We start from the raw sequence: 12785 nt of genomic DNA on the forward strand, positions 1-12785 counted from the left end.
TGTGCAACCATCATTACTATTCATCTCCAGAAATTTTTCATCATCCCAGTTGAAACTACCGATTAAACATTAACTCTCCATTACACTCTCTCCCCAGGCCCTGTTAACCATTATTTTATGCTTTTTGTCTCTATGAATTTGCCTGTATTAGGTAACTTATATGCGTATAATCATACACTATTTTGTGTCTGGTTTATTTCAGTAGCATGTTCCCAGGGTTCATCCATGTTGCAGTATGTAACAATTTCATTCCTTTTTAAGGCTGATTAATATTCCATTATACGTATATACCACTTTGTTTATGCATCCGTGGGTTGTTTCCACATTTTGTCTATTGTAAATAGTGATGCTATGAATTTACTAAAATTTTAATTGCCGTATATATTTTAGAGTTTAGTATCTGTTTGAGGCCGTAAACCCTTTTAAGAGTAAAGAATAAATATCCATTCCTCTTTAAACTACTAAACATATAGGCAATAAGTTATAGTCTAATTCTAGCCTATCTATGGGAACCCTAGGTTAAGAAACCCTGCTTTTGAGGGTTTTTTAGCTATTCATTTCTTGTTTTGCTGTTTATTCTCATGAGTATTTTATTGAGTGAGGAGTAGGAACGTTATTCTGGATTCCTTTGGACAATAAAGTAAAGAGGACAGAGCTGTATTTTAGTGATGTCTTTCTGATGATCATTGGTGGTGGTTTAAATGGACAGATGTTTGTAATAACAGTATGACATGGGAAAAGAGCCTTTCTTTCTTGCCAACAGGCATGTGAAAAGGTGCTCAGTATCACTAATTATTAGATAAATGAAAATCAAAGCTACAATGAGGTATTACTTCACACCAGTCAAAATGGCCATCCTCAAAAATGTCTACAAATAATAAATGCTGGAGAGGGTGTGGAGAAAAAGGAACCCTCCTACACTATTGGTGGGAACGTGAATTGGTAATCCACTATGGAGAACAGTATGAAGGTTCCTAAAAAACTAAAAATAGAGTTAACCATATGATCCAGCAATTCCACTCCTGGGCATATATCCAGGAAAGAGGAAAACTCTAATTCAAAAAGATACATGAAGCCCAGTGATCATAGTAGCAGTATTTACAATAGCCAAGACATAGAAGCAACCTAAACACCCATCAGCAGATGAATGGATAAAGAAGATGTGGAGGGTGGGTGTGGGTGTGTGTATATACACACACATGCACACACACAGAATGAAATACATCACTTAGCCATAAAAAGAATGAAGTAATGCCACTTGCAGCAACATGGATGGACCTACAGATTATCATACTGAGTGAAGTCAGTCAGAGAAGGACAAGTATCATGATATCACATGTGGAATCTTTAAGATTGATACAAATGAACATATTTAAAAAACAGAAATACTCAGACATAGAAAACAAGTTTATGGTTACCGAAGGAGGGGAGGGAGGGATAAATTGGGAGTATGAGATTAACATACACTACTATATATACAAAGTAAACAAGGACCTACTGTATAGCACATATATTGTGCTGTACTGAATATCAGTGTCTCATAATAAGGTATAATGGAAAGAATCTGAAAAAGAATGTGTATATTATTTGTATATAACCGAATCACTTGCTGTACACCTGAAACTAACACAACATTGTAAAATATTTTAAAATGTGAAAGAAAAGAAGTTTCAGTTATACATGGCTTTGATGGAAGGATGTGATTACAGAGTAAACAGATATTTAAAGTGAATTTCATCTGATAGTATTGCACGATGGTTGGGACTGGATTTAACTCAGTTTTGTCTGATTGTAGCTTTACTTTTGTAAGAGTGTATCAAGGCTTTCTATTTTCTGTGTTGTATGAAAATTAGCCACTATGAAAGCAAGAGATAGGAGTCTGCAACTTTTTTTTTTCTTTTGGCTGCTTTGGGTCTTTGTTGCGGTGTGTGGGCTTCTTATTGCGGTGGCTTCTCTTGTGTGGAGCACGAGCTCTAGGTGCACAGGCTCCAGAGCGCAGGCTCAGCAGTTGTGGCGCACAGGCTTAGTTGCTCCGTGGCATGTGGGATCTTCCTGGACCAGGGATTGAACCTGTATCCCTTGCATTGGCAGGCGGATTCTCAACCGCTGCGCCACCAGGGAAGCCCCGGAGACTGCAACTTTTTAACTCATATTTTAGTTTGCACCATCAGTATGTTGCAGTCAGTAGGTTCTCATTTTAAAGGGTTTTAGTGAATCAAATTCTGTGATGCATTTCTTTTACCCTATCATTAAGATCTAATATTTGCAATATGTTCCTGGGGGATAAGGTTGTTAATATTGCTGTGTAACTAACTTGCAAGATGATATATAACTTCTAAGTCAGGATGGGAGTTACTTAAATCTCAGCTTTTTAGCTAGCTAATGTTGATACTATCAACTTACAGGATTGTGTAGGCTATTTGGTATTGCTTTGTTTTTATTTGAAATGGGACTGTCAAAGAAATTTTTCTTGACTTTGAGAAAATAGAGTTGGATTATAAAAGATGCATGCATAAACTCTTGGATAAGGAGCATTCATGTGCCATAAGCTGCCTTCCAGTGAGTAGTTAGGCATTTTTATACTAGTGTACCTTGTTTTGAAGAAATTATACGTGACTGGTCCTTTTAAAAAAAAAGTATTCCTTTTCAATAAATAATTCAAAGGACTTCAATAACTTTGGAAGTGAATTTTTTTGTTCATATTTAGAAGAACGGGATGGGGGGCTATGGATATAAGTATGCTAGATCATTGTAGGAGTCCTTTGAAAAACTTAGTAACCATATAAGAGCGTAATTGTGTTTGTCAAAGGCATACAAACTATGTATGAGAACTCTTCAGTGAAATGTTCTTCAGTTTGTATTTTTAATATATATATATTTCAAGTTTTCCTTATTCCCAAGGAAGAGCTTAGAAGGCTGCTGGAAGGAATATCCTAGTCTCTTCACATACACTTTCTGACTAATTGGAAACAGATAATTTCTGATTAGTATGGTTTTTATTGGATATGAAATCTTGTAAAGGTAGTTCTTGTTTTAAGAAATTTGTTTTACATAAATGTCACTTTTGCAACTGGCAGACTACTAATTCTTTTGGCACAAAGAATAAATAGACACTGGGATTGAAGTATTTTCTGTTAAATCTCAGAAGCTGAGCTTTCTCTGCTACTTGTAAACATTTGACTTTTCTCCCTTGGTACGTGTGACACCTTTTTTTTTTTTTGGCCGTGCCGTGTGACTTGTGGAATCTTAGTTCCCCAACCAGGGATTGAACCCACGCCATGCAATGAAAGCCCAGAATCCTAACCACTAGGCCACCAGGGAACTCCCACCATTTCTTTATATAGGTTCAGTTTACAATTGTAAACTTTTTCTTAATTGAACTGCTTTTATTTTTTTAATTCTGGGTAAACCATGGGAAGGAATTTGGGGAAAGGAGTTATGGTACTTAATCAGATAAGCTACATAGCAGTAGGAGATTCTAAGCAGACAGTTGTATGCAGCAGTACTTGATCAAAAAGGTGTTGTTTACGTATAGTTTCAATGCTTTGGATGGATGGAAGTACTGATCATTATAGAGTGACGTTAAATTAAGAGACTTTAAAGTCTTTTTAAAGTCTCAGAGACTTTATTGTCTCTGAGATCCTTGTAGTTTTTTGGGTTTTTTAAATTACTTATTTCACATTTTTCCTGCTTTCATCTTTTACTCTTCACTCCATCTACGGGTGAATTTCAGAAGCCTCTAAAAAAAGGGGGAGAAGGTATTTAATTGATTTAATTTATAACAGAAGAGTGAAGGATCAGTTTGATCCTGTTTTCTTATTCTCCGAGGCTGAGAAAAGCCTCAAAACTCATACATGTTTCAACCAGAGGCAGGAATTGTAGTTCTACTCTTGTTCCTTATGACAGATTTAGAAGAAAACTACTGAATGTCTTATTTGGTATTGTCAGTCATTTAATCTAAGAGAGTAGGCTGTATTTTTGGTTTTGTTTAAACCACGTTTTTGCCTATATTAGAGGTTTCAGAGGGGTGCTTTTTTATTTGTTTATAATGGCCCTTTTCCTTAATTTTTTTGAATTTTATTCTATTTTTTTATACATCAGGTTCTTATTAATGTTATCTATTTTATACATATGTCAATCCCAATCTCCCAATTCATCCCACCCCCGGCCACTTTCCCCCCCTTGGTTCCTTAACTTTTTAGGGGTCTTAATGACAGTAATTCATCTGTAAAGAACAGGAGGGTCAACAATATCAGAATTGCTTTTTTTGTGTGTTTTTTTTTTTTTTTTTTTTTTTTGATGGTAAGCGGGCCTCTCACTGTTGTGGCCCCTGCCGTCGCGGAGCACAGGCTCCAGACACGCAGGCTTAGCAGCCATGGCTCACGGGCCCAGCCGCTCCGTGGCATGTGGGATCTTCTCGGACCAGGGCATGAACCTGTGTCCCCTGCATTGGCAGGTGGACTCTCAACCACTGCGCCACCAGGGAAGCCCAAAATGTTCACTTTTTTTTTTTTTGGCTGTGTTGGGTCTTCATTGCTGCACACGGGCTTTCTCTAGCTGCGGTGAGCGGGGGCTACTCTTCGTTGCGGTGCGCGGGCTTCTCATTGTGGTGGCTTCTCTTGCTGCGGAGCATGGGCTCTAGGCACGCGGGCTTCAGTGGTTGTGGCTCGCAGGCTCTAGAGCTCAGGCTTAGTTGCTCCACAGCATGTGGGATCTTCCAGGATCAGGGATCAAACCCGTGTCCCCTGCATTGGCAGGCGGATTCCCAACCACTGCACCACCAGGGAAGCGCCAGAATTGTTTTGATTTGATCTAGTGGATATTAAGGACATGAGATTGTTGTGTGGGTTAACCTAACTAAATGGTATGATTTAGCACTCATTTTAAAATAAAACTTGTTCCCCTAGTCGGTTTGTTTCTTTGTTTTAATCACCTTATTGAATCTAGATCTGATTTTATTTTGTGTGTCCACAAAGCCTCGTTTTTTTAAAATAATTTTAGACAATAGAAACATTGACCCAAAAAGTACAGAATGTACTTACACCTCTTAGTTTATCCTTTTAACAACTTAGACAACCATAATAAAATTATCACAACCAAACATTTAACATTGGTTCAGTACTATTAACTGAATTATGGACCTTAATTCAAATTTCACAAGTTGTCTCTCTTGTCCTTTTCCTAGTCTACAATTTATTTAGTTGTGTCTCTAGTCTCCTTAATCTGTGACAGTTCTTAATTTCTGCTTGATATGTCTTTGACACTGATGAGTTCTGGTCAGTTATTTTGTAGTGTATTTGAATTTAGTTTTGTCTGTTGTTTTCTCATGATTAGACTGGGGTTCAATATTTTGGAGCAAGAATACCACACAGGTGATGTGTCCTCAGTCCACCAAACCGGGGGTACATGATGTCAATATGTTTAATTATTCATTTATTATTAATCTTTATCAGTTATGTTGGTGCCCACTGGTTTTCTATTTACAGGTTTACTATTTTCCACTTTGAAAGTGAAAAATATCTTGGGAAGATAATTTGACAGTGTGCAGATAATGAATTTCTCCTGAAAGTGTTGCCCATTTGTTCTAGCATTCATTCATTGGTGGATATTGTCTGCAACAATTAGTACTGTGGTCTTTGCCTAATGTAGAAATTTTTAAAATGTCAATAACGTAGTTTTCAGCAGATTGTATGTGTTTGTATATAACAGTTAAGTTTTTGGCACCTGGCAGGCAGGTTTTTTAAATGATTCTTATATTGTGAACATTTTTAATACTTAACATTACATTTTCAGTTGATGAATAATCCTTACTTTGTGGCTTTATTGTACTTATGAAATTTTTCTGCAATTAGGAAATTATTTATTAATGATTTTTTGAAGGTTGTTTTAGCTTATGAAGATTACTATATTAAGGTAGTTTTACAATCAAATAAGCACTTTGTTGCCTTCAAGTTGACTAAATTTCTGGCTAACCCCTTATGGGTAAATTTCTTAGCATATTCCTCCTCAGTGGATATTGAGTCCAGTGTTGTAGATTTGTTAGATGAGACTTGGTACACACAGTTTAGTAAAACCTTTATCTGTATTTTTGAAGTTCAGATAGCTTTGAAAATTCGAAAATCTTCATAAGTCATTTGGTGGCAAAACCTAAATTATTAAACAGATGTGAGAATAGTCTTTATTCTTTGTAGTGGGAAATAATAATTTGTTGGATTAGGGAATCTGTTTCAGACCCTTTGGATATGTTAATGTAAGTGTACCACATTACTTTAAATTTTGAGGGGAGCTGTAGTAGATGCCAAGTAAATTCTGAATGATGCAAATTAAAATCAAAGGCATGAAGTCAACTGTTGAAAGCATAAAAGGCATGAAGTCTTAACTGTTAAGAACAGATTATACTATTAAGGTACCCTTAAGTAAAGACTACTACAAATAAAAACTTCCTCCTTGGGCTTCCCTGGTGGCGCAGTGGTTGAGAGTCCGCCTGCCGATGCAGGGGACAGGGGTTCGTGCCCCGGTCCGGGAAGATCCCACATGCCACGGAGCAGCTGGGCCCGTGAGCCATGGCCGCTGAGCCTGCGCGTCCGGAGCCTGTGCTCCGCAACGGGAGAGACCACAACAGTGAGAGGCCCGCGTATCGCAAAAAAAACAAAAACAAACTTCCTCCATAACTCTGTTTTTTCCTACATTGTAGGACAAACAAGTTAAAATTACTTATAGGATTAGCTTAATGCTATAATTAAAATAAATCTGAAAAGGATTAACATCTGACCTTGATTTATAAATTTTACATAAACTTATTTATAGTGCTCACAAAGTTATGTCTTAAAGGTTTTTGTAGTTTTAACCCACAAAAATAATGTGTTTATTTAAATGAACAATACCTTAGTCCTTTATGGGGTTTTTTGTTTTGGTTTGTTTTTAATTTAAAAATCACAGCTTGGTATACTTGACTGTCTAACATTAAAGAATATCTTAGAATACAGTAGTTCCTAATTGTTAAACCAATATTTTGTAAAGTTTAACAAAAACTAAAAATTAAAGGAATAGTACACTAAACTAATTGGCATTTTTCAAAAATGCCATAATTGGAGATGGGATTCAGGTGTATCATCTGACTTTACTCTGCCCTCCCCCACCCCCAGTTTTTTTGGTTCCTGAAGATGTATTAGCATGCTATGAAAGTGTTGAATAATTTTTTTTTAATAGGGATAAAAAAATATGTTGTTGGCCTCATTATCAAGACGTCATCTGACCCAACTTGTGTAGAGGTAAGAGCTTTTTTGCAGATTATTGTGAGAGTATAAAATCATTTAAATATTGGGTCTTCAACTTAAACCCACTTCTGTCACAGACATACAGACACATATATGCACAATCATTTACAATAGATCTGCAGTCTTTTTTTTTCTCTCTGTGGGGGTGTGGGTTGCCTACATTTGTTATTTATGTATCTATTTTAAGTCCTCATTTAATCTAAACTTTTTTCTTTTCTTAGAAGGAAAAGGTATATATCGGGAAATTAAATATGATTCTTGTTCAGGTAAGTTTTTAGTTGACACACTGTTTCCCTGAGAAGGATTAAGTGCTTCACTTCAGGCTGAGTCGTTGAACAAATAGTCTAACCTACTTTTATCGAATAACTAAACTAACATCTTGCAGAGTAGTGATAGTAATCTTCACAGTAATTACAATAGCCTGCTGTCTAGCATTTAAAATTGTTAATATGCTGTGGTAGGAAACATCAGATATGGTACTGTAAAACCTTCACTTCTTTGGCTCCAATATGGATTGAACTCATTAAAAAATCTCATCTAATGCAAATGTAAACTACAATGAGGTATCACCTCACACTGGTCAGAATGGCCATTATCAAAAAATCTAGAAACAATACATGCTGGAAAGGGTGTGGTGAAAAGGGAACCCTCCTGCACTGTTGGTGGGAATGTAAATTGTTACAACCACTATAGAAAACGGTATGGAGGTTCCTTAAAAAACCAGAAATAGAACTACCATATGACCCAGCAATCCCACTACTGGGCATATACCCAGAGAAAACCATTACTCAAAAAGATACATGTACCACAATGTTCATTGCAGCACTATTTACAATAGCCAGGACATGGAACCAACCTAAATGTCCATCAACAGATGAATGGATAAAGAAGATGTGGCACATATATACAATGGAATATTACTCAGCCATAAAAAGAAACGAAATTCAGTTATTTGCAGTGAGTCCAGCCGGACCTAGAGTCTGTCATACTTAAGTCAGAAAGAGAAAGACAAATACTGTATGCTAATGAATATATATGGAATCTTTAAAAAAAAAAGTGGTACTGATGAACCTAGTTGTAGGGCAGGAATAAAGATGTAGACATAGGGAATGGACTTGGCACAGGGTGGGAGGGGGAAGCTGGGGCGAAGTGAGAGTAGCATCGACATATATACACTACCGAATGTAAAATAGTTAGCTAGTGGGAAGCAGCAGCATAGCATAGGGAGATTGGCTCGGTGGTTTGCAGTGACCTAGAGGGGGTGGGATTGGGAGGCTAAAGAGGGAGGGGATATGGGGACATATGTATACATATGGCCGATTCACTTTGCTGTACAACAGAAACTAACACAGTATTGTGAAGCAATTATACTCCAATAAAGATCTATTAAAATAAAAAAAAATTTTTCTCATCTGTCTCATACTGTGCATGTTTCCTTTCCATGTCCACTATCTCAGTCTTATTAATTCATTGAAAAAATTGCCTTTGAATTCAAGCATCCCTTTAATTGATCTCTATACTTAGCCTGTTTTTTAATCTTTCTATATTTCTAAAGTCAGAAATTTTAAGTTTACCTACCTTTAATAATATGTCCAAAAAATTTCTTGAGAACATTAATTAGTATGTGAGGGAAAAACAGATTTTTTTTAATTTAATAAGTTATAGAAACATTGGGTTTTCCTAAACACTTGGATTTTCACTAAGTTAAACTAGCTTTTATTGAGAACTTCTTGTTATTAGCGTATCTCTGAATGGGAAGAGGGAGGAGTCCAAAGAGGTTAAGTTACTTACCTCTTACTTAACAGGTGCTATTACAGAATATTGTTGGGAAATCCCTAGCATACAGAATCAACAGTACAGACCTTAAAATTGAATAAGTCCATTAGGCTTTTGGTCAAAGATGATTCTGTCCCCAACGATAATGCTTTTCTTCCAAATTTCTTATCTCCAAGCCCTACCTATATTTCAAGGCCCAGATTCCAGCCAAAGAAAATATCTTTCCCTGCCCATCACCTTTTTATCATTTAGAGTTAGATCTTATAGTCTCTTAGGATAATTTGCACATATCTGGCAAATATTGATATGCATACACATTAGAGCTAGATTAGACGAATCAGGATTATTGAGAGGAGGAACAGGGCATTTGAGACACAGAACTTTGTGTTGTAGTTTCTACTCTGTACATTCTATAGAGAGCAGCACATTTCCTGTCTTAATAAAGGGGAAGAAAATGAAAGGTGGTTGATATTTGCTCCTGCTTTTGGTATCACGCAATTTCTATGAAGTTTGTTTTCTTTACCATTGACAAGTGAAATGAAATTAACATTTCCTATCTTATTTTAGATACTGAAACAAGAATGGCCAAAACATTGGCCAACTTTTATCAGTGACATTGTTGGAGCAAGTAGGACCAGTGAAAGTCTCTGTCAGAATAATATGGTGATTCTGAAACTCTTGAGTGAAGAAGTATTTGATTTCTCTAGTGGACAGATAACCCAAGTGAAAGCTAAGCATTTAAAAGACAGGCAAGTAATTGTTTTGGAATTTTTAAGTAATTTATCTAGCTATTTCAAGGAATTTGGAGATAGATTGTAAATTTTTAAGGAACTATGATTATTAAAAGTTAATACACCTAATTCTTTTCTACTACAAATTTAAATAGTGCTAAAGTGGCCTAATCTAAATATGGAGGCTTGAAAAATATGTATGACGTTATAGCAAAATTAACTTCATGCATGTCATGTGGAAGGAATATAGGTTAAGAATTCCCAAAAAACTCTTTGGAATCTGATTCATATGATGTCTAGTTAATCATAGGTCCAAGGATATGACTTGTGTCCAGATGTCTACTTTATTCTTAATATTCCTACATTTTATCAGTTTCCCTATAGTTAACACCAGGAACATGCCAGATTTTATTTTCTTCAACATAGTAATAAAAATGTGTTTAGTCATTAGGGAACAGAAATGTTTTTTACCTTTATGTATTCAGACTAGCTTCAGAATTTAGGATTTTTTCTCTGGTTTGGTGTATAAGCACATTTTAGGTGTATAAGCACATTTTAGGTTTGAGGATATATCGAACACCACTTCTCTCATTTTGGAGAGTTCTGTTTTGACTGTCTTGATTTAAAAGACTAGGTTGAGGGACTTCCCTGGCCGTCCAGTGGTTAAGACACCGCGCTTCCACTGCAGGGGGCGTGGGTTCGATACCTGCTTGGGGAACTAAGATCCCACATGCCATGCAGTGTGGCCGAATTTTAAAAAAATAAACAGAAGGGGCTTCCCTGGTGGCGCAGTGGCTGAGAGTCAGCCTGCCAATGCGGGGACACGGGTTCGTGCCCCGGTCCGGGAAGATCCCACATGCCGCGGAGCGGCTGGGCCAGTGAGCCATGGACGCTGAGCATGCGCGTCCGGAGCCTGTGCTCCGCAACGGGAGAGGCCACAACAGTGAGAGGCCCGCGTACCGCAAAACAAAAAACAAAAACATAAATAAAAGATGTGATGTGATTGAAATTATTCTAATAGAGTAAGGATGACATGAAAACCAAACCTTCAAGAAATGAAATTAAGTGCTATTTATAGGTGAGTTTTAAGAGATATTTACACATAGTTTTAATAGCTTTGTAACTTTCGATGAAGTTACTGATATCTGTGTTTATAAATAGAAGTAACTCAAGTTTTCAGTGGCTGCTGAAATGTTAGTATGTAAATAATTACAGTGTTCATTTCTATGTGTGTTCTAAACTGATCAATTTTTTTATTTTTTTAGCATGTGCAATGAATTCTCACAAATTTTTCAGCTTTGTCAGTTTGTGATGGTAAGTGCTTTTAATTTCATTTTAAAAACTAATTAATTATATAGGAAGATAATTTACAATCATGTTTTTGTTGTAGGAAAATTCCCAAAATGCTCCACTTGTACATGCAACTTTGGAAACGTTGCTCAGATTTCTTAACTGGATTCCACTTGGATATATTTTTGAGACCAAGTTAATCAGCACGTTAATTTATAAGGTATAGTGAATACATTTCAGTTATATTTATCACTGGATAGTGGTGTGTATTTTCTTAATTTGTAATGCTCTTTTGAATATTAAAACCATTCCACATTCACAGCCATAATCAGCTTTGTTTCCGAGATGAGGAAATTGCTCAGAAGAACTTTTCTGTAGTTTCAACTACTAATTCTTAAAAACCGTGTCAGAATTTTATGATTCTGCCACTCATACCAGGCAGTCTCCCAAATTGTATGTGAACAACTAATAATGAATTTGGTTTCCTTTTAGTTGCACTAGCATGTAATACCTATGTAAAGTCTTATAATTGTTCATCCAGATATAGTTACCAACTGGTTGTATTTCCAGATGTTTTCTAATCAGATATAATGAGTAAATTATGTATTTAATTAAGACCTTATAAAAGCAGACTATTATAACTTACGTTTGGGGCTTTGTAGTTGAGGGCTTGATATGGTCATGTTCTAATCTGAATTTACTATGTTAGAGCCACCATTTTATCCATAGACAGTTTATTTTAAATTGTTTGCCATTGTCAACAGTAGTGCAGGAAATACTGGACATTTATGCACTTGTCCAAATATTTGGTATAAATTTTAATACATGTAAGTATTGGATCAATAGGTATGTCCATTTTTAAGGCTTCTGACGCTTACCAAATTGCCACACCCAATGGGAGGCTATTTTTATACCTTCTCAACAGTTAAATATGAAAGAGCCAATTTTTCCACACGTTATTAATCCTAGGTGTATTGCCCATCTCTTAAAATCCTAAACAATTAAAGTCTTTTTAGATTATACAGAAAACATGATGTCTTTAAAAGTCATGTAATAGACTGTGGGGAAAGTTTCTAAGCAACTTTGTGTTTTCCAGGTGTCTGAGGACACATCAAAAGAAAGCACAGTATACTACTAAAGCATTTACTGTCTATTGGATGGATAATGAAATTTTCTTAAAATATATGTGCCAAAAAACCCTATCACCACCTATTTGCCTGATATTTTTCCTCTGTGTTCCTGATTTTTAAATCCTTTGTTATTTTTTTAATTGTTAATTTTAAGTAAAGTGCTTCTGGCCGTTTAATTTTATGCTTCCTTCCCCCCCCACCCCACCCCCTTTTTTTAAATTAAAATAGTTCCTGAATGTTCCAATGTTTCGAAATGTCTCTCTGAAGTGCCTCACTGAGATTGCTGGTGTGAGTGTAAGCCAGTATGAGGAACAATTTGTAACGCTATTTACGCTGACAATGATGCAGCTAAAACAGGTAATACAACACCCTTAAAAACTGACTAAACAATTTTAGTGCCTTAGAAAATGTTGGGTTTGAGTTGAACCATTTCAGCACAGCTTACCATAAATAGATGAGCTGTAATGTGATTGTATATTTATTATATAAAATGAAGGGTAAGCTAGAAATTTTTATGAACATTTTGAAAATTCCTTGAAGTAAATTCTCTGGGAGTGTCATGGTAATTTATTTCTACAGAA

At 36.0% G+C, this 12785-nt stretch overlaps 1 protein-coding gene across 3 annotated transcripts in view; it reads left to right on the forward strand.

Annotated features, from left to right (window-relative positions):
- Nucleotides 1-12785, forward strand: part of XPO1 (exportin 1) — a 44113-nt gene that overhangs the window by 19646 nt on the left and 11682 nt on the right. For all 3 annotated transcript variants that reach the window (XM_004280651.4, XM_033407225.2, XM_033407226.2), the window contains 6 exons: nt 7210-7271; nt 7499-7543; nt 9621-9802; nt 11050-11098; nt 11175-11294; nt 12433-12561. In XM_004280651.4, the coding sequence (XP_004280699.1) occupies nt 7210-7271; nt 7499-7543; nt 9621-9802; nt 11050-11098; nt 11175-11294; nt 12433-12561 (587 nt within the window). The remainder of the gene's footprint in view (nt 1-7209; nt 7272-7498; nt 7544-9620; nt 9803-11049; nt 11099-11174; nt 11295-12432; nt 12562-12785) is intronic.

This window comes from Orcinus orca, chromosome 13, assembly GCF_937001465.1.
Source record: "Orcinus orca chromosome 13, mOrcOrc1.1, whole genome shotgun sequence".
Lineage (NCBI taxonomy): Eukaryota > Metazoa > Chordata > Mammalia > Artiodactyla > Delphinidae > Orcinus > Orcinus orca.